This window comes from Chanodichthys erythropterus, chromosome 12 (assembly GCF_024489055.1).
Source record: "Chanodichthys erythropterus isolate Z2021 chromosome 12, ASM2448905v1, whole genome shotgun sequence".
In the NCBI taxonomy this organism is placed as follows: Eukaryota; Metazoa; Chordata; class Actinopteri; order Cypriniformes; family Xenocyprididae; genus Chanodichthys; species Chanodichthys erythropterus.
The window spans coordinates 18168199-18191537 of record NC_090232.1 but is presented as its reverse complement, the minus strand read 5'-3'; the positions used below and the strand labels follow the sequence as shown (position 1 = coordinate 18191537).

Below are 23339 nucleotides of genomic sequence, written 5' to 3'. Positions count from 1 at the left end.
ACCTGTTTATCAGCTGAGTGTGAGCACAAGATCCACAGCACAAGTGGAACCATCAGCAGTCCCAACTGGCCTGACAAGTACCCCAGCAGAAAGGAGTGCACGTGGGACATCACGGCCACACCCGGCCACCGGGTCAAAATTGTGAGTCTTTATAATACATCTGTGCTATATGTTTGCTTCTGTTAAATGAATAGTTCACCCAAAAATGAAAATAATCCCATGATTTACTCACCCTCAAGCCATTCTAGGTGTCTATCTTTCAGAAGAACACAGTCGGAGATATTATTTAAAAATATCCTGGCCGCGAGAGGCGTCTAAGCTTGCGATACTCCTACATCCTGCGTCATACATTGTGTACTCAATTGGCAAAAGTCGACTTGCGCAGTATGTGTATGGTCGTCTGACATAAGCTAGTTATTTTACTTTATACATTTTTTTAATATAAAAAACCTATCGCTTTGCTTCAGAAGGCCTTAATTAACCCCCTGGAGTTGTATGGATTATATTTATGATGGATGCAAGCATTATTTTGGGCTTCAAAACACGCCCCCTGTTCACTACCATTGCAATGCTTGGAAGAGCCAGGATATTTTTAAATATATCTCCAATTGTGTTTTTCTGAAAGAAGATAGTCATATACACCTAGGATGGCTTGAGGGTGAGTAAATCATGGGATAATTTTCATTTTTGGGTGAACTATACCTTTAAACACACCTTTACATTAAACACAAACATCTCCTCAACCTTTACACTCAGAAAACACGCACACAGACCTCTGCGGTCATTGACCTGAGTAGTGACACAAGCATATATGTAATCCTATTGTGGTCCTCTCACGTTCAAAGACAATCTCGCATTACACACATTCCCACTCACACATGCTCACATAAACATGCACAGATGTATAATCTCCTCTCAAACATAGCATGCAAACACTTTAACATGCATCAAGACCTCTCAGTATGTAGAAATATATGCTCTCACAAACAAGCAGAAGATAAAAGTAACCCAAGACATTTAATAACTAAATAATAAGGCTTGAGAAGTTGTGTCCTTTTCCTCATATTTCAATTCATAGTTAGGATTTTAACATACTAGTGTGTCAAAGCAAACATGTTAGCAGACTGTAATGGCAGAGGTTTAAAGGGTGACCTCAGTGTCTCCCACTGCTGTCTGGATCTGACTTCTGAGTCGTCTGTTTAGACCTAAACTGATTCTAAATGGCCCTCATCTCTCAGAACGCAAGTGAAGTCACAAAAAGGGGAATTTTATTGTTTGTTTGGGGATTGATCATTTTATAGTCCATTAGAATTAATATATCATTTCAGCATTAATGTTTGAAGTTCTCATAATACATTTGTAGAGTAACTTTATCACCACGGCTTTGCTTTCATTGCTGTCTCTGTGTGTGGCGGTAACAGCTGGCTTTTTACGTAATGCTAATGTTGTGAGCACAAAAGGTACAATGACTTTAAAACATATAATTTAAACTCATGCAATGGTTCAGGGATTTGAAGATGGTCCAACACAACCCAGTTTTAAGTTTTATTAAGGCAAGCTACTCAGTGGCCAGCTAGGCAACGCCCTCAACTACATTCACAGAAAGCTCTGCATATGTATGTAGAATTGAAACACCCATCATTATAAAATGTCATTTATTCCTGTGAAGCTGGATTTTCAGCAGCCATTACTCTAGCCTTCAGTGTCGCATGATCCTTAAGAAATCATTCTAATATTCTCAAGAAACATTTCTTATTATAAATGTTAAAAAAAAAAACAGTTGTGCTGCTTAATATTTTTATGAAAAAACAGTAATTTCAGTAATGTTTCAGTAACATCAAAACTGTACAGTCTGACTACAATGGTATTATTTAACATTTATTCAGTTTATTCAAATTTAGGTTCCTTAGCTCAAATCACACTAAAAAAAATCCTTTTAGGAGGGTCCTACTAATGTGTATGAACAATTTAGAACAAAAAACAAACAAAAAAAGGCAATTGTGTCTTTTAACTGAAAGCTGAGATTTTCATTCCTACAGACATCAGAATCCAGAAGTCTGATTCACTGTTGGTTCCCTCGAGATTTTTCTATAGGGTTTTATAATGGGTTTTTCAATTTATGAGTAAAATAAAGCCTGCGGTAAACATAACATTGACGATACTTTGAAGTATTGTTCTACGGTGCACACTGCACACACTCACACTCCAAGATGTCTTATCTAGTTACTTGTTAAAAAAGTATTTTAAAAAAATGAACACAGTAACCACTTCAAAATTTGTGTTTTCGTGTAATTTACATTGTAGAACAAACATTATAAAACCCCATAGGAAATTCTTGAGGGAACCAGGGTTTTTGACATCATCCCTACACTACTCTATAGACAAATGTCTTGTCCCAGTCACAACCAGATATGTTTATCTGCATTTTAATATGCCAAATGTGTTCAACTTTTAGCTGAGGAGGTCAAAGAGGAGAAACCTTCTCTAACTGTTGTTCAGCTAGAATTCTTGTGTCAGTGACTGCTATAAAATTCATTTTTCCTCTGTTGTCTCTTTCTGTTTCTAGTCTTTTAATGAGTTTGAGATTGAGCAGCACCAGGAATGTGCATATGATCACCTGGAAGCCTTTGACGGTGACTCGGACAAGACGCCCATCCTGAGCCGTCTGTGTGGCAGTAAGATTCCAGAACCGCTCATCTCCACAGGCAACAAGATGTACCTGCGATTCATCTCCGACGCCTCAGTGCAGCGGAAAGGCTTTCAGGCCACTCACTCCACTGGTAACTAACCATGTCTTTTCTGTGTCTGATGTTTTGGTGTATAATTATTTGCATGAATAGCACTTGGATCAGATGTGAGCAATTCTCATTTCATGCTTACAGTTTAATAGAGCCCTCTAGTGTATCAATACTGCATTACATGCTGATTAGAGTCTCTGAAATGTTGCCTTTTCTTTTTTATTTTACTGTTTCTTATTAAAGTCAACAGAAAGAGAAAATACATTTATTAGGTATTACAACTGATAACATTAGTATAAGTGAACAAAACTGAAGGGTCAACAGATTTTTAAGTAAATCAGTGATGATCATTATTGACAGTATTATGTTCATGTGTTTATATGCAGAGTGTGGTGGCAGGCTGAAAGCAGAGGCACGTCAGAAGAACCTGTATTCTCATGCTCAGTTTGGGGATAATAACTACCCCGGCCACAGCGACTGCGAGTGGCTCATAACAGCAGAGTCGGGTTATGGCATCGAGCTCACTTTCACCACCTTTGAGGTAGAGGAGGAGGCAGATTGTGGATATGACTACATCGAACTTTACGATGGCTACGACACCGGAGCACACAAACTCGGACGTTTTTGTGGATCTGGGGTACGAGCTGTGTGTGCTGAGTTTAATATATTTTTATGTCATACAGGTCATTGTATTTCTTCTACTGACCCCTCTCTCCTGTGTTTAGCCCCGTGAGGAGATTTACTCTGCTGGCGATGCCGTGTTGATCCATTTCCACTCTGATGACACAATCAGTAAGAAAGGCTTCCACATCCACTACACTAGTACAAAGTTCCAGGAGGCGCTACATACACGCAAGTAACGTCTACCCTAGAGGCGAGAGAGACTCCAGAGAGACTGAGCACAGGGATGCTACAAGGAGAAACGGACTCCAGAAAACTATCGAGATTGATTTTTGTCAATCAAAGACCCTGCCGTGATGTGTTTCCTGCATTGGATTTGCCTCTTTATGTTCAGCCACTGTGGAAGTGCTGTCATATTGACCCTAAACACCGATCAGCTGCTCTTATGTGTGGGATAGCTCCGCCCACTGGAGTGCTGTCCTGCGCTCTCTTGACTGGACCAGTGCAGTAAATCAACCCCTGGACAAACACACACACTCACACACAAAAACTTTTTGTTGGCTCACTGTTTTTCAGATAGGACGGTGATAGTCATGTAAAATAACCGAAATGAAGAAACAATGACAATTAAGTAACTGCTATTGAACTTGTGTGTGTGTGTGTGTGTGTGTGCATGTCGCTCTGGACAGCATGGACAGTTTGGCTGCTGATGCCACACCACACTGTACCTCAGCTAAAATGTGTGTGTGTGTGTGTTTGTGTGTATGTGAATGTGTGTGTTTGAGAGAGTGAGGCCTTCAAATACCAGCCTGAACTCATTCAAATGTTTTTACAATTATGTGGTTGTAATATTACAGTTATTCTGTTATTCTGTCTTTTTGGCAAAACCTATTATTTTCCATCAGAAGTAAATATGTAGCCCTATTTAACAATAAGCTTACTTATATGTAGCCCATTGCTTATGTCTGCTGTGACGGACATAGCAATTCAACGCAAGTGGTTATGACTACAAAGCTGTTTTAAGACCGTGAGTCTCATTCACTAAGCTTGAGTTTGTGGGTAAAATCTGCGAACGAACATTTTAAGGAACAACAACAATAATTTTTGTACTAAAATGTATGGAAAAAAAAAAATTAGGAACAACTTAAACCACACATACTCAAAAATCACATGCTCGGGGTGGCCTTATAATCATGTTAAGATGTTAAGGATAAGAACAAATTTATGTTTGTGAGTTAGGCATTAATAATTTTTTTTTTTTTTGAGAAGTTCTCTTGTGTACAAATTCAAAATAATCCACTCAATTTGTTAGTGAATGAGACCCAGTTGTGCTTCATTTGTGAGCAGGCCCACAAGGAATCTGCATGTAATTTAATAATGTTTTTAACTCTCAATAAGAGTGTAATACTATCTGCACCATTTCTGTTCTGAAGAATTCCATAGATTTTTTTTTTTCTTAAAACGTAAAAAAAAAGGTCTGCAGATTTCATTTGGGCCTTTTCATGAGTTGCAGAAACCATGTGAAGTTGTTTAAGGTTTAGATGTTTTTGTGTGTGAGAGAGAGAAAAATGATAGAATATTCTATAATTTGCCTGTTGAAGAAACCAGTGGTTTTCTCACTCTTCCAGTAACGCCTCCTGAAGAAGTGAACCGTGAAAATGATGTGAACATAAATTGATGTCATAAAGCCTTCCATAATATGTCTGTTACAGCTGTGACAACTGACTACAACCACCTTATCCCTGTGCGCTTTATATGCACTTAACACGAAAGACTGTATGGAACTGTGTGCTCTCCAGACGTGGAAATGAACCCATGAGCAGTACCAATGAAGCTGAAAAACTCACGTAATCTCAATGAAAATTTTACAGACTCATGGCAAGGAAACGTTCTCAGTTGCTATATTCCCAAATGACAAGTTTTCCCTGCTTGGAAAAAAGCAAAGTCGCTGTTGAAGGGAATTCCTACGGTGCTATTCAGTGTCTCAAAAAATGACAGGTCCCACGAGGCAATGCTCCAGCCATTCAGTGAATGCGTTGGTGCGATGGAGATGCAACGTTGAAAAAATGTTGCTTAATATCAACACAGAACATTGACTCACAGCACTGACAGCACTAGTGTTGTGGAGGAACAATTATTGCCTTAGAACCAAAATGTACATTCTTGCACATGATTATGTTTCTGTAGATAATTTTTTTTCTCCCCAAATTATTATTATATTTTATTTGATATTAAGTTTAAAGAACTTGAACCTTTATGTTAAAAAAAGAAATTGAAATGGACTGACCTGAAGCCGTCCCATTCTGTCCAGTTACACAAACACACGCACACATATCTGCATATATGCTTATATATGATCATGTGCAAACACACACACACACACACAAACAAAATAATGTTACATTAATATTAATGCTTTAAAGTCGGCAGTACGACTGTGTGAACTGTGACATGTGTGCATCTATTGGTCACAGGTCATGTGACTGTTCTGACTCGTGTGAGTATTTCTGTATGTGCCAAGCTCCTGTTGATTCCACTCTTGATGAACTATGACATATGACAATGTGAAAAATGATTTATTCACCTGTTTCATCATTAGCCTAATGATGAAGGAGGACACTTCACTCTCAACAGTGATTAAACTCATGTCAGGTCAATTAAATGTGCCGTCTCATTTGTTCTTATCTCTCATCTCTCTCTAATTGTACATGTTCTTTGCGCTGTTCTTATAGGTGGATAAATACATAGTTCTGTCATGAAACTGATGGCGCAGGCTGATCTTAATGCAAGCTGAGGATAATTACAGCATTAACTACTGGCACAAGCTGATTGGTCCATGTCACTTCTGCAACCAATGAGTTTGTTGCTCACACAAATGGCTGGTTACATTCACTATAGCTGTTTGCAGCATGCTTCAGAGTTCCTCTAAAACCCTCCACCTTCCCCAGCTCCACCTGTATAGATCTGCTATGTGTTATTGATATATGCTATTTGTGCAGCAGCAGCATGTCTTACTCGCAGCAGCAAATCGACGTATGTATTAGCAGTGGCAAGTTCCTGTACTTGCTCTGCAGCAGCAGCAATGATATGTCTTAATGTGAAAATAAGCGGGGCAGCCACAAATCTGCCACAGTGGGTGCTTCTCAATATCCCTCCTCGTCTCCTCGCTCCTCCTTCCTCCATCCATTTGACCCGGAAAACAATCGAGCTCAGCCATCTTGAAGGACATCTCAATTCTCTAATCGCACCGCGAGGAGGCGAGGAACGAGGAGTGAGGAGGCTTCCTGAGGAGTTATGAGCGAGGATACACAGGTGCATTCTTTGCGGAAGTCTTTCTCATTGAGAAACGTGACGCACGCATAAATTCTCCTCCCCCTTCTTATCTGTCACAATAATTTAAATGTATGCTTTACTTTCACAGATTAAATAAACTTTATATCTCATATATTTCAACTAGGCATCTTGCTTTATTAATATTTATTATATTTTTTAAATAACCAAACTTTAACAACATGTGGGTAGATCCCTTGAGCGCAGCTGATGACGCTTTGAAGTGACACTAAAGGGAGCGAGGATTTATCATTTCACTTGATTCAATTCCTCCGTCCTCTCGTCTTTTCCTTGCGTCCTTCCCTCGCATCCTGGAGGGGTGGAGCTAAGACGCGAGGAAAGGAAGCAAGGAAAGGAAACGAGGATGCACAAATAAGAATTGAGAAGCACCCAATGGCTCTCTATGAGAGCGCGCTGCAGTTCCATTTTTCACCACAGATTTACGTTGGAAATTTGTGGGGCGCTGTAGAGCTAGGGAGGACTCCAGTCCTCACACCCTCCGAGAGACCGGCTGCTCGATTAGTATCATGAATACATGCCTGCCGAATCCATGCGCTACATTTTAAAATATCCTGCTCACTTAACGACTTAAAATAGTCTACATAGTCTCAACCATGAACACTATAATTAAACAAACACTATGAGAAACCGTCTCACCAATGAACATCTTGCATACCTCACAAGGATTGCAACAACAAGCTACAAATACAACACGAAGAAAGTCAAGGAAATGCATGCTTCCACTCATCCCAGCATTAAGGTAGTTCTGCTTTTTTTGTCATTAAGGGAAATCATCTTGTCTCAATTAAAAATGTGACTGGTAAATGATAAAGAATGATTTTTCCCGCCTTTTGTATTTATTGTATTGCATATTGTATGTTAAGCAGGGTTGCCAACTCTCACGCATCTGGCGTGACACTCACGCTTTCAGCATCAATCTCACGCTCTCACGCACACGCAAGAAATGTCACGCCAAAATCCATTCTTCTCCCCTCTCAATCCGTTACATTCTGTTGATGACTAGACCACAGCGTATTAATGACAGGAGAGGAGTTTAAGGCCCACAGCTGTTACATCTCCCTACAACGTTCTCACTGCAGTATTCTCTGATCGTTGATTGGCTGAAAACCTTGCACCTGATACGTCAGTTGCGTGTGAGAAGCATAGGTGAGAAGTGAGAGAGATCCCCGGCCGCGCGCGCGCGCACTCAATATACAGAGCGGCCAAAGCGTCAAGCACAGAACGTCTTTAGCACTCCCGGATCGTGCACACTCCGCCGCTGGCCAGGCTGCTTCTGCTTTACACACCATGGCCGTTATTTTCTCGAGAAAAGGAGTTTTCTCATAGCGTTTGCAACGCAATACTCGTTCCCTTATCTCTCAGGGAACCGAGGTTACGTAAGTAACCGAGTACGTTATATACGTTTTGTTATATAACAACCGATATGACAACTTTAGCACATTTATCAGCTATACATTCATTCAGTGTTTTCCATTAATGACCCTCTGCTGCCGCCACCGTTTCATAATGAACTGAAAATTTAAAACATACTTTGCCAACGAACTAAAATCGAAACTGTGATATGGCGTTGTGCCTTTATAAAACAGCAAAAGACAGCGATTAAGTATATATACAGTCTGTCTGTGCTGCGTGTTATAAAGAGAAGAGCGTGCATTTGTGCACGCGATCAGCTGGTGATCAAAATAAAAGCTCAAGGATATCTTTTAAAAAGAAATGAGTACAAAAGTATTGTAAAAAAAAAAAAAAAAATGTTTAAACCCTTTTTAATGTCCAGGTACAAGTCAATGCTGTTTCTTTGTTCAATTTGCACACTGTACATGGGTTGAAGCTCTTAATTTTGAGTTTCCAGAGTGCACCAGATTGATGCATTTAACCTTAAAATGTACAAAATTTGCCCCCGGACCCCCCTAGCGGAGGTACATCCAACAAACTTTTACAAATTACAGTGTCAAATAATGTACATTTTCATACGACAACAAAAGCTCCTTTCGTGTCATTAAAGCTATTAATATAAAATTGAAATGTCTTTGGACAACTATAGATTTGGAATAAGCCCCTAATGTTTACAATGTCTGGCTCCGCCCCTGTCAGGTAACAAAACTGACAAAAAAATAAAATAAATTATTTCACCCCAATGATACTAAAACATAGACTGACATTGATTTTTAAAATTAGGGTTACCAAACATTTTCTCCGCACACGCGCAAACAGAATTTTTTACAAAGTCTCACTCCAGCCAAAGTCCCAAAGTTGGCAACCCTGATGTTAAGGGATGACAGATTGATAAGCAGATATGCTATTTATGAACATGACAAAATACTATAGTAATTTATAGTAAATGCTACAGTGTTTTTGAACCATAATTTAGTAAAGTACTTGAATTAATTTGTTGTGGTAATTCTATAGTTGCTGTGGTAATATAACAACTATAGTAATTTAAAACAAATGACTTTACCCAGTACTGTATTAAGTTTTCTACAACTATATTATACTACAATACACTGCAGATTACTGTAGTAAAAACTAAAGTTTACTACAGTATTTATTACAGTTTATCAGTTCACTATAGTTAAAACGTCTCAGGTTACGTATGTAACCATGGTTCCCTGAGACAGGGAACGAGACTCTGCGTTGCCACGCTTTGGGGAATGTCACACGTGACTCGGTGTCTGAAAAACCAACTATCCAACAACTCCAATGCTCATTGGCCGGCGACAGCATATGACGTCATAGGGGCGCGACCCGGAAGTATAAAAGCGCGCCCGCGGGAGCAGTCATTATCCATCGTCTTGAAGGGACTGCCCAGCAGGCCGCCTGAAGCATGGCAAAGGAACGCAGAGTCTTGTTCCCTGTCTCAGGGAACCATGGTTACATACGTAACCTGAGACGTTCCCTTTCGAAGGGAACTCAACTCTGCGTTGCCACGCTTTGGGGAACGATATACCAACGCCGCCATGCTTAAGGAGAGTGCCTGCCAAAAAAGTATGGCTGAGGCAAAGACCTCAAGGCAGTTCTCAAACTGCCCAGCAACTCCCCCTCGGGTCACACTAGGCTGTCAGTGACAGCATTCCCTTTGGCCAACAGCCCAAGCTGAACTTCCAAAAGGCTACTACCTTTTTCTCTCAAAAAATAGAGCCTAAAGAAATCGCTAAGGCATCCGGGACCCACTTTCCCGAAGGAAAAAGTGGTCCCTTTAAGGGAATGTGGCCAAGGAACCAAAGGGAACCTCGGCCAGCCACTCTTGAGGGGAACGGGGTCACCCTCATTGCCACCAGGGAGGCCGGCCTGGTCTTATATGGGAACAGACTCAGCCCAGGCCAACCCTGTCTGAATACAGAGCCTCTAGAATGCATTCTTGAAGAAGAAAATAGGTAAGAGTGACTGCAAAAAGGCAGAAACCAGCTCAGACCCACGCGTAGAGACGGGCATCCTGGAGAGCAGAACTCAGCAGAATGCTATGAACCCTCATATCGAGGGGAGATAATCCGCTCACCTAGGATCTACCCAGTGCTTAATTAACGCACTGAGGAGGCTGTGCGCTGAAAACCCTGCAAAAGGGGAGCACAAACCAGCCTAGGGCTGATTCTAAAGATGGGGCCTGATGAAGGCCTAACCATCATAAGCAGCTTAGGGAGCTAAGCACTATTACCAAACTCAACCCCAAGGGGGAAGCGAAGAGCTCACCTAACAGGTAGACTATGCCAAGAGCACATAATCATGGAGGCCCGGGAGGGACTTACAACATGACAACAGAAGTATACTCCAGAAACGACCCGTTTTAGTAAAACGCCTTTCTGAAAACCTGTCTAACGTACAGAGACAGATAACTTCCATGGCAGCCGTGGGAAAGCTGCACAGTGCTCCTAAATAATCCACCCAACACAAACCGACAAGCAGTGTACTCAGTAAAAAACACTTTTTACTCTTTGTAAAAAAGCCCATGTTCAGTTTGTGTTCTTTTATTCTAAGGGCTATACAGCTATTATGTTGGTCACTGAATTGAATTTAAAGGGCATGGCTTGTTTGACGATTGCGCGAGAGCAGATCAGTTTCAATGCGCGAACGGCAGAGTGAAAGCATAGGTCCTGCAGTCTTCCCTGTAAATCAGCAAATTAATGCTAGTTAAGATCTCTGTCTGTAGCGATTTCACTTTGTGAACTGCAGGAAGAATATTTGTGATCTCGAATGGCAGCAGATGATGATTATATTGTCCCAGACTTCTCGTTGAAGTTTCCTTCATGACGATTCTGGAATGTGCGTCATTGAAGACCGTGAGTTTCGTTTTGAGTGTTCATTATATTATTATTATGACATTTATTCACTGTTTAACTTGATATACCGCTGCTAGATTATGATTTATGTAAAATGAGTGTGTGTTTCCTCGATTATGTGAAGTATAGCGTTTTTATGATGGCAAGAATGATCGGCCATTATACAGATACAATGACGCAGCAATTTATGTTGTGCTGTTAACGTCATCGCACATTTATGCAGTTTTCTGTTACTGATTAAGTTTATTTGCTTATTATAGAACCACATTTTAGAGTCATATACAGCAACGGGATAAATCAATAACACGCATCATAGACTTTGCATGCTTCATTGCCGAAGATTCATCGTGCTTCGGGGGACCTGAGACTGCAGCTAAACGACCAGCTTCACATCGCTATCCTGACATCTGAACGTCCTAAAGAACTGTGGTGACCAACACAGACTGTTGCACTCATTGTTTTCACTACATATTTGTGAGACCAGCCTCCATCTGTATCCTTGATCTTCAAATCTGTTACAATAATTCAGTTTGTTTGTTTATTATTTTGCGTAGGCCTACGCTCTTTATATGTACATTTATTTGTTATTTTGTGATCTCCTTTGATGGTAAACATATAAACAGTGTATTTGATTATTGATTTTCAACATCTTAAGTAAATTAGTACAATTTAGTACAACTGCCTCCTCTTTATTTCTCTCATGGCCATTGGACATCAGATGTGGTAATTGACTCTCTGAGACGGTTGATACCGTAGTAGTAATTGGTGCAATACAGTTCCTTTCAAACATTTAATGGTCCTTCGAGCCGGATATTATAACTGTCTCAGCAATGATGTCTAGACCTAGAGAGAAAATAGTAGAGGACGAGGTGGTCAGGCCACGCAGAATTACTAGACAACCGTTGTATCTTCAGGAGTATGAGGTTAATTATCCTCAGAGGCAACTGACATTTGCAGATGAGCAGGTTGATGCTGTGACGAATGCTGATGTTCTCTCTTGTATTCGTGAAATGAGAGAGGAAAGCAAGCAACTGCGGAAAGATATGCAACGCATTTCAGATATAATCGCTAGTTCTCCTGTCTTAGCTCAGCCACAGGTTTCCTCACCTTCGCAGTGTTCTCTTAGTGCAGAGGAAGGAGTTTCTTCTACACCAGTGGCTACTAGCGTCTTGGTCTCACAGCAGGAAGATAAAAATCCTAGTCAATCTGAACATGTTCCTTTAGTGCCCCCTAGGGATGAATCCCTGCAAGCACGTCATGATAGCCATCAAGATCTTATCGAAGATCTTACTAATCATCTAATGAGAGTAGGCAGGCTGAGTGGTAGCCAATTAAATTCAGGCCAATCAACACCACAGTATACCGAACCTCCAAATACTGAGAATGTCTCACCACAACATGTTACTGGCCATAGTGCTAATGTCCATGGTTTGCAGCATCGTCAGTCTGCTTCTCCTTATCGCCAGTCAGAGTGTGCCATGTCGTTGCAACGCAATCCATCATTCTACCCACCTCGAGATTTCAGTCAATCTCCTGCAGAGGCACATACTTCTCATTCACATTCAGAGTATCGGCCCATTAGGAATATTCATGATCCATGCTTTGAGGACAGAATGCACCCTTCACAGAGAACTGCCTTACCTGATCATTCGAGTCCTTATCTTCAACGGGACTGGAGAACTGACCACTATCGTGGCAATGAACGGCTGTTTCCCTTTAATCGTTCATGCTCATTTTTGGATCAAGATCTTAACCGTCCTTGGCAACCAATGCCAGTGCAATATCGTGGGCCTACACCCACAATCCCAGATTTCCATCATGATACAAGTCAGTTCGCCAGACTTAAGCTCGCTTTAGACAATGTTCTACCCAATGATGCTTCTGAATCTTTCAAGTTTCAGATACTCATGGATCATTTAAAGTTGGAAGATGCTTTACTTGTTGCAGATTCTTACAGTCACAGCCGCTCTCCTTTCAGTGACACTATGCAAGCTCTTACCGACATGTATGGGCAACCACATCAGCTGGCATTGCAGCGGATCTCCAGCTTGATGGACGGGCCCAACATCAAAAGTGGTGATGTCAAAGCTTTCAAGGGATTCGCTCTTCGTGTTCGGGCCTTAGTCGGAATGTTGAATCAGTTGGGTAGCCCAGGCTGGACTGAGCTGAAGTGTGGTTCTCATGTATCTCGCCTCTTAGCTAAGTTACCTTATGACCTAAGAGCCAACTTTAAGAGATTTGTTAACCCTCTTCATACTCCCATTCCTACTTTACTTGATTTGGCAGATTGGCTTGAATATGAGGTTCGTGTGCAAGTGGAGGGAACCCAGTACAGTACATACCCTGATCATGAGAAGCATAGTTTCCGCAAAGATAAGAAGCCTGGATTCACGCCTCGAAAGCTAACCACTGTTCTGCATGGGGGAGAACAGAAGCAAGTGCCAACTGAGAATCCAAAGACAGGGACAGCATCCTCTGAAAAGTTTCAGGAAAAGCCCAAAAGGTATTGTCCATTCTGAGATACAATCCAGCATTACATGAATCAGTGCTCCAACTTTAAGCTCTTGAACAAGGAGCAGGTCGAGAATTGGATCAAGATGGGCAATAGATGCTGGAGATGTGGCCGAAGTCATCAGACCTCAAAGTGTACTTTGAAAGCGAAGTGTAAGAAATGCGATAGGAGACATCTTGAGGTTCTTCATGATGTTAATACCAGTTCTGAGTCCAGCAGGAAGGGCAACATCAAAGAATCAGAAGGGAGCGCAGGCCCCCTAAGTTCCACTTCCCAGACCTTGTATCTTGACCGCCCCACAAGCGGAAAGCAAGTGTTACTTAAGCTGAGTCGGTTTGTGATTCAGAATGGTGACAAGTCGCTAGAGACTTTTGCGGTACTGGATGACGATCAGAACGAACAATTCTGCTTCATGAGGCCGCTCAACGTTTAGGCCTTCAAGGTACCGTTGAAGACTTAGCACTTCGTACTGTGAGGCATGAGGTTCACACCATCCGTGGAAGTTCGGTGTCCTTCTCTATAGCTCCAGCCTCACAACCTGACAAATCATTCCCCATTCATGGAGCCTTTACTACTAAAGAGCTGGGTCTTGTCCAACATACTTATCCCATTACTGATCTGCAGCGAAAGTACCGCTATCTTAGAGACCTGCCCTTGGACGACATCAATCAAGCCCAACCATTAGTGCTTATTGGATCAGACTATCCACATTTGATCACGCCAGTGGAGCCAGTGAGATTGGGACCTAGAGGCGGACCAGCAGCTGTGCATACGAGGCTTGGGTGGACGTTGCAAGGTCCATCAAGGTTCCTTCGTCCTCGTCTTCAGCCGCAAGAGTGTCTCTTTGTTTCTTGTGTGACATCAGATTCTGAACTCTTTAACCAGGTTGAAAGGCTGTGGAAACTCGACATTCTGCCTTATCGGTCTGACAAGGTAGTTACACGCTCACGACAAGATGCAGAAGCCCTCCGCATTCTGGAAGAGAAGACCATCAGAATTAATGTGGATGGAGTAAATCGATACGCTACACCATTACTTTGGAAACAGTCACTTCCCCCATTGAATGCGCCGAAGGAAGCTGTCATGGCTCTTCTATGTAGTACGGAGAGACGACTAGAGACGACCAGAGAGCCACAAATGAAAGCCACTTACAATGCTGAAATTCAGAAGTTGCTGCAGGCAGGCTACGTCACCCCATTATCATCTCAGGAGTGTGCATTAAGTCCTCATTCATGGTTCATACCACACCATATGGTCCATCATAATGGTAAGGACCGTATCGTATTCAATTGCTCCTTTGAGTTCCAAGGCCAGTCTCTAAATGAGCACCTCTTACCTGGGCCTACTCTTGGGGCAAGCTTGTTAGGAGTTCTCCTCCGCTTCAGGGAGCACCCTGTAGCTGTCTGCAGCGACGTGAGAGGTATGTTTCATCAAGTCCGTCTCCTTGATGAAGACAAGCCTTTCCTCAGATTTCTGTGGCGTAATGGCAATACTGCTGAGCCACCAACAGTCTATCAGTGGGAAGTATTGCCCTTTGGAACCACCTGTAGCCCCTGTTGCGCTACATTTGCTCTTCAGTCCCATGTCGGGAGCTACCTTGAGCCCACAGATGATGTGCGTCAATCTGTTGAATGCAGTTTCTACGTAGACAACTGTCTAAAAAGTGTCCCAGATGAAGCACAAGCTGAGAAATTAGTATACAGACTACAGCACCATCTAATGGAGGGTGGATTCGAGTTGCGACAATGGGCCAGTAATGTTCCTACGGTCATTCGCCACTTTCCTTCTGAGCTGAAATCACAGAGCAGTGAGATCTGGCTTAGTCACGAAACAGCCAATCCTCAGGAACGTACCCTCGGACTGATCTGGCATTGTAAATCTGATACTTTGGCATACAAACCATATCAGAAGGAGGAAGGTGAAACCACCATGCGCAAGATCTACCGCACCCTTGCAAAGCAATATGATCCCCTTGGGTATTTGATTCCTTTCACTACAAGGGCCAAGATCATTGTGCAGCTGCTCTGGGACAAGAAACGCGGCTGGGACGATCCTTGCCTCCCTGCTGATTTACTTGCTGCTTGGCAGCAGTGGGAGAGTGAACTCTCTCAGTTGTCCCAGATCTCTCAGCCAAGATGCTACAGCTCCAGCATGCAATCAAGAATCGCAGCGTTCATGTATTCTGTGACGCTTCTGAGAGAGCCTATGGCTCTGTAGCATACATGAGTACTGAGGATGATCAAGACAATATTCAGGTAGCTTTCTTGGCTGCAAGATCTAGAGTCGCTCCAAAAAAGCAGCTCTCCATCTCACGCTTAGAACTCTGTGCTGCATTGACCGGTGCGCAGCTGGGTGCTGTATTAAAGAAAGAGCTGACTTTAGACATCCGCGACTTTGTGTTTTGGACTGATTCTACCACGGTCCTTGCATGGCTGCAATCTGATTCTTGCAGGTACAAAGTATTTGTGGGAGTCAGAGTCACTGAAATACAAGAACTGTCTGACCCAAAATCCTGGCGCTATGTTGATTCATCTAATAATCCTGCCGATGACATCACACGAGGTTTGGCACTGAATCAATTGGCTCAAGAAACTCGCTGGAGGCAGGGTCCAGCCTTCTTGACACAATCCAAGTGCAACTGGCCGAAGGCACCTGAATGTCAAACCCCTGATGATATTCAAGAGCTCAAGAAACCCGTATTCTGTGGGTTACTTCATGAGACTGCAGCACCTGTCATTCCAGACGTCCATCAATTTAGTAGCTATCAAGAGCTGCTAGAAGCTACAATGCAGTCCCTACATGGGGCGGCTGGCAGTAGAGAACCTGCAGACGCAGATGATTACCATGATGCAGAATTGACTCTTCTGCGGCATTGCCAAATGCAAGATTTCCCTGAAGAGTTTACATTACTCAAGGAAGGAAAGACTCTCCCCACCAGCAGTCGGCTCACAGGACTTGCACCTGAGCATGACAAAGATTCCAACCTGATCAGAGTGGGAGGCAGACTTAGAAGATGTGACAGTCTGACCAAAGATGTTTTACATCCTGTGATCTTATCTCCGACTCATCCAGTTGTGAAGCTCCTTATTAAGCACTATGACACCCAATTATGTCATCCAGGACCTGGAAGGGTGTATGCTGAGCTACGGCGAAAGTTCTGGATTTTACGGGGGAGAGAAGCAGTGAAGAAACATCAGCGCTACTGCCCTGAGTGCCAAAAGTGGAGAGGCCGACCAGAAATTCCAAGAATGTCAGACATTCCACCTTCCAGCCTTAGGTTATTCAAACCTCCTTTTTTCTCCACTGGGGTCGATTGTTTTGGTCCCTTTACAATAAAAGTGGGCCGCCGCACAGAGAAAAGGTGGGGTATTCTCTATAAGTGCCTCACCACTCGAGCGGTCCATCTTGATCTTCTGGACCATATGGATGCTGATTCATTCTTGTTGTCCCTCAGACGCTTCATCTCACGTAGAGGAAAGCCCTACGAGCTTCTGTCTGATCAGGGAACCAATTTCAGAGGAGGGAGTAGAGAAATGGAAGAAGCTTTCATTCAGATGCAACCCACCCTCAGAGACCAGCTGGCTAAGGAACAGATCAGGTTCCGCTTTAATCCTCCCAGCGCACCTCACTTCGGGGGGTCATGGGAAAGAGAGGTGAGGTCTGTGAAGACAGGCCTACGGACAACACTGGGTGCCCAGATTGTCACTGAAGAGGTTTTGAGGACGGTCTTAATAGAGGTTGAGGGCATCTTAAATTCAAGACCTTTGGGTTATGTCTCTGGTGATGTGGCTGATCCAGATCCTGTAACTCCAAACTCATTGCTTATGGGGCGGCCTGACTCCTCACTACCTCAGATAGTTTATCCTGAGTCTGATCTGCTCAGTCGAAAAAGGTGGAGACACAGTCAGATTCTCAGTGATCACTTCTGGAAGCATTTCATACATGACTTTCTGCCTACATTACAGGCCCGTCAGAAATGGAACAGAGAGAGAGAGAACATTACAGTTGGAACTGTAGTCCTTATAGTTGATGAGCAGTTACCGAGAGCACTCTGGCGAGTGGGTACTGTTTCATCCATCCTTCCTAGCTCTGATGGTAGAGTCAGAACAGCTGTCGTTAAAGTGAAGGATCATACTTACACTCGACCAGTTGCTAGATTGATTAGATTACCTGCTTTACCGCAAGACACAGATGACACACAGAAGTAGATTTACTACAGGCAAATTTGTCCACCAAATTTGGGGGCGGCTGTAAAAAAGCCCATGTTCAGTTTGTGTTCTTTTATTCTAAGGGCTATACAGCTATTATGTTGGTCACTGAATTGAATTTAAAGGGCGTGGCTTGTTTGACGATTGCGTGAGAGCGGATCAGTTTCAATGCGCGAACGGCAGAGTGAAAGCATAGGTCCTGCAGTCTTCCCTGTAAATCAGCAAATTAATGCTAGTTAAGATCTCTTTCTGTAGCGATTTCACTTTGTGAACTGCAGGAAGAATATTTGTGATCTCGAATGGCAGCAGATGATGATTATATTGTCCCAGACTTCTCGTTGAAGTTTCCTTCATGACGATTCTGGAATGTGCGTCATTGAAGACCGTGAGTTTCGTTTTGAGTGTTCATTATATTATTATTATGACATTTATTCACTGTTTAACTTGATATACCGCTGCTAGATTATGATTTATGTAAAATGAGTGTGTGTTTCCTCGATTATGTGAAGTATAGCGTTTTTATGATGGCAAGAATGATCGGCCATTATACAGATACAATGACGCAGCAATTTATGTTGTGCTGTTAACGTCATTGCACATTTATGCAGTTTTCTGTTACTGATTAAGTTTATTTGCTTATTATAGAACCACATTTTAGAGTCATATACAGCAACGGGATAAATCAATAACACGCATCATAGACTTTGCATGCTTCATTGCCGAAGATTCATCGTGCTTCGGGGGACCTGAGACTGCAGCTAAACGACCAGCTTCACATCGCTATCCTGACATCTGAACGTCCTAAAGAACTGTGGTGACCAACACAGACTGTTGCACTCATTGTTTTCACTACATATTTGTGAGACCAGCCTCCATCTGTATCCTTGATCTTCAAATCTGTTACAATAATTCAGTTTGTTTGTTTATTATTTTGCGTAGGCCTACGCTCTTTATATGTATAGCGGCTACTATATCCTTTCTTGCCGCTGAGAGACTAAAACAGGGACTGCATTGATGACGCATAGATGATATCGGTAAGGCAAAGGTACTTCTAATAGACTTTTGTTTTTATTGCACAAACTGGTATTTCTGGATGGTACAAAAGTTATGTTCAACAAAGAAATACATTGTCCCTGCTCACCCCCTCTCCCTCCCATTAATCAGTGAACAGGTGACTTATATTCCCATTCTTACACGTGACCCTGTGAACCCCAACCAAGATCACGTGACATAAACAAAAACCCATTAACACTTTCATGTCTATTACATTCCAGCCCCTAATTATTATCAAATTATAATTACATTATTATTAATTAGAGACATGAATTTATCAAATTAATACTTCAGTAACATCATATAAATGTCCATTTCTTCTTCCAAAAAAGGCAAAAAATCTTGAAAAGTGATGCAAAAATAGTGTTCATTAAAGTATTCTTTCCATTTTCTCTGTCAAGTTCATAGGTCAATGTCAAAGTCAAAGAAAATGTCAACAAGTCATCCATCTTCTGCTTCTAGTAGAAGACAGACCTTGGTTATGGGTCTGTCCAGACAGCTGCTTTTTGTTTTAACTTGCACATGACGCACAAATCCTCTTCTGTCTGGAAAGGTTTGTACTATGCGTCCCATAATCCAAGAGTTTCGAGGTGCCGTGTTATCCACTATAAGCACTATGTCTCCTATTTTAAAATTGCGTTTGACTCTTGACCATTTCTGACGTTCTTGAAGCTGCGGTAGGTACTCTTGAACCCATCTCTTCCAGAACAAATCTGACATGTACTGGACCTGTTTCCATCGTTTCCGAGCATAAACATCATCCTTTTTGAATTCTCCAGGTGGTAACGAAGGTGAAGTTTTCAGAAGCAACAAATGGTTAGGTGTTAATACTTCTAAGTCACTTGGGTCTGTGGATGCCTTGGTGATTGGACGGCCATTAAGGATAGCTTCCACTTCGCAAAGAACGGTGTGTAGCCCTTCTTCATCCAGATTCTGCAACTTTAAGGTAGAATTCAGCACTTTCCGCACAGATCTGATTAACCTCTCCCATGCCCCTCCATAATGTGATCCAGTTGGGGGGTTAAACATCCATTTAATTCCTTTCTGAAGGAGGACATCATTGATTTTACACTGATTCCATTCCTTTATGGCAACTCTTAGTTCACGTTCTGCTCCAACAAAGTTCTTTCCATTATCAGAACGAAGCTCCTTGACTTGTCCACGTCTTGCAGTGAAACGGCGGAGTGCATTTATGAAAGAATCTGTGTCCAAGGAAGGTGCCACTTCAATATGTATGGCTCGTATGGCTAAACAGGTGAAAATTACTCCATACCTTTTCACAATGCTTCTTCTGCTCTTTACCTCAAAAGGTCCAAAATAATCTACCCCAACCCGGGTAAAAGGAGGTTCATTCGGAGTGACTCTTTCTGATGGTAAATCCGCCATCTGTTGGCATCCTGGAAGTGAATTCAGTTTTCGACAGATGATGCACTTGGACAGTACTCTTCTTATTGCTGTACTTACACCAGTAATCCAATATTTCTGTCGTAATTTAGATAATATATAATTACGACCACCATGTCCTACCTCTTGGTGTATGTTTCTCAGGATGATGTCTGAGATGTGAGAATTCTTGGCCAAAATAACTGGATGTTTGGATTCTTCAGGCATTGATGCCCTACTTAATCGTCCACCAACCCTCAAAACATCTTCAAGAACAGGACAAAGTCCATGAATGTGGCTACTTTTCTTTACACTTTCACCTCTTTTCAGGCTAGCAAGCTCATCAGGAAACATCTTTTCTTGTGAGAGTTTAATAATATTCAATTCAGCAGTCTCTAGTTCTTCTGTTGAGAGGTGAGATCGCTCAAGTTGACCTTTGAAAATCTCCATCTCTTTTTCCACAGAACTTTGTTGCTGTCCATTCAAATCAGAATCAGCAAAGGCAAGTCTCAGTTGTTTCCTCTTCTGACTCAAAGACAAAAGCAGATTCTTAAATCTCAAAATCCAAGCCACTGCTTTATTTAGTGGAACCAAGAAGAATAGTGATTGATAAAACCTGAAAGTACATCATCCTCCTCTTTGAGCTGCACAGAATTAATCTCAATGCCTTTCTTGACCTCAGGGTCATCCACTTCAAACTTTTCAAGTTCATTGAGATTAACAGGCCACTCACTGTCAGGACGAAGAAGAAAGGCTGGACCTGATGCCCATGATTTGTTTTTAGAAACACGTTGACAGTTGATCCTCTGGAAGCAACATCAGCTGGATTGCTTGCTGTATCTACATATCTCCACTGTATAGCTTGTGAGGCCTTAAGGATTTCTGTCACCCGATTGGCTACAAATATTCGAAATCGTGAGGTCTCATTCTTGATATATTTGAGAACAGAAGCACTATCTGTCCAAAAGATGGAGTCTTGAAGTGGCAGATGCAGTTCTTTCTTCCATAACACATCCATACGGCTTGCCATTGTAGCAGCAATGAGCTCCATACGAGGGATGGTAACAGATTTCATTGGGGCTACTCTTGATTTTCCCATGATAAAAGCACAATGTACTTGAGAATGCCTATTTTGTAACACTAAGTATGTCACGGTTCCATATCCATCCTTGCACGCATCTGAAAAATGATGCAACTGTGCAGTAGAGATGTCACCAAAGTCTGGAGGTTTTAAACATCTTGTAAGCTCAAAGCTTTCCAGATGGTGAAGTTCTTGCAACCATCTGGTCCATTTTTGAACAACCAATTCAGGCAAGACATCATCCCATCCCTGGCTCCTTTGCAAATATCTTGCAAGATCTTTTTTGCAGACAACACAACAGGACTTACAATTCCCAATGGATCATAGATGGAACTTATCATGGATAGGATTCCTCTTCTTGTCAGAGGTCTATCTCTGATTACAATCTTGAACTTGAATACGTCAGATTGTATGCACCACTGCACTCCCAACACTCTCTCAACTGATGGAGAATCCCGATCCATGCTCAAGTTTGTCACCAACGTTGCTCTTTGGTCCAGAGGTACTACATCCAGAACTTGAGATCTGTTACTCATCCATTTTGTGAGTTTAAATCCACCTTTGGCACATATAGCTACAAGCTCCTTACACAATGTTATTGCTTGTTCAATTGAAGCCACTGAAACCAAACAATCATCAACGTAAAAGGAATGTAGGATTTTATCTACAGTTTCCCTGTTGAACTGCTCCTTATGATCTTGAGCACATTTCCTAAGAGCAAAGTTTGCGCAGCTTGGAGATGATGTTGCTCCAAACAGGTGTACCCGCATCCTAAAGTCAACTAAATCTTGACTCAAGTCCCCATCTGGCCACCAAAGAAACCTTAACAAATCAACATCATCTGTTGGTACTCTTACTTGATGGAACATTGATTCCACATCTGCCATGATTACCACTGGTTCCTTTCTGAATCTTGTCACCACTCCAATGAGTGAGCTGGTAAGGTCTGGTCCTTGCAGGAGTTGAGCATTAAGTGATGTTTGCTGAAAACTTGCTCCACAATCAAATACCACACGAATTTTCTTCTTTGTGGGATGGTAGACACCGTGATGTGGGATGTACCAGATCTTTCCATCATTACGCGTCATATCCTCTACAGGCACTTGCTCTGCATAACCTTTGGAGATCATATCCTTCATGAAGGTTTTATAGTCAGCAAGAAACAACGAATCTTTTTGAAGTCTTCTCTTCAGATGCAAAGCACGTTGCTCCACGATTTTCCGGTTGTCTGGCATGTAAACTCTCTTTTTCAGAGGTAAGCCAATCTCATAATGCCCATCAACAAGTTTAGCAGAATTTGTCACCAGTTCCAAGAATTTTTGATCTTCTTTGGAATAACCAATTTGTTCATCTTGACTACATTCTGGGAAGTCCATTTTAAACTGCTGTTGCCACATGTCTTCCAAATTCACAACTGAAATCCTATTGACTGTGACATCTAGCCGAGTACCATCCATTGTGTTCTCACTGTCTCCAAAGAGTGGTCCATTCACAGTCCATCCCAACATTGTCCTGATTGCATAGGGTCCATCATTCCTGCTGCGGATAACCTCCAATGGTTCCAATGCTTTAGGAACATTTGTCCCTATCAGCAGCTCAATCCCTGCCTTAATCTCAGGCAAATGAACTCTCTTTAAATGGGGCCATCTTTGAAGATCCCTTTCTTGAGGTATATTTCCCTGATGAACAGGCATACTTTCCTGTGTATAAACTCGATGTAACTCACAAAAGTCATTTCCATTCAAGCCAGCTACCTCCATTCCAGATATAACATTACTACTCACAACCTTTTCTTGCCCCATAGTTCTTAGAAGAATCCGCACTTTGGTTCCTGTGAGATTGAGTCTTCTCATTAGGCTCTCCGTACAAAACACAGCGGTGCTCCCTTGATCCAAAAAGGCATAAGTAGTGACAATTTTACTGCCTTTATTGGCCTTGATCTGTACAGGAACAATCGGGAGTTTACAATCATAATCACCAGCCCCAGTAAGACCACTAGATACTAAAACATCATCCACTGCCATTTTTGATTTATTCTCAGTTGTATCCGTTCCTTTTTCTTTGGGAAAGATATGCAGCAAAGTTGGATGTCTAAAGCCGCAAACATCACAAGAAAGACGT

At 42.1% G+C, this 23339-nt stretch overlaps 1 protein-coding gene across 3 annotated transcripts in view; it reads left to right on the top strand.

The window, feature by feature from the left end:
* Positions 1 to 6006, top strand: part of tll1 (tolloid-like 1) — a 45999-nt gene extending 39993 nt beyond the window's left edge. For all 3 annotated transcript variants that reach the window (XM_067403959.1, XM_067403960.1, XM_067403961.1), the window contains exons 19-22: positions 14 to 141; positions 2567 to 2780; positions 3125 to 3375; positions 3464 to 6006. In XM_067403959.1, the coding sequence (XP_067260060.1) occupies positions 14 to 141; positions 2567 to 2780; positions 3125 to 3375; positions 3464 to 3598 (728 nt within the window). In that variant the 3' untranslated portion in view covers positions 3599 to 6006. The remainder of the gene's footprint in view (positions 1 to 13; positions 142 to 2566; positions 2781 to 3124; positions 3376 to 3463) is intronic.
* Positions 6007 to 23339: the final 17333 nt, after the last annotated feature.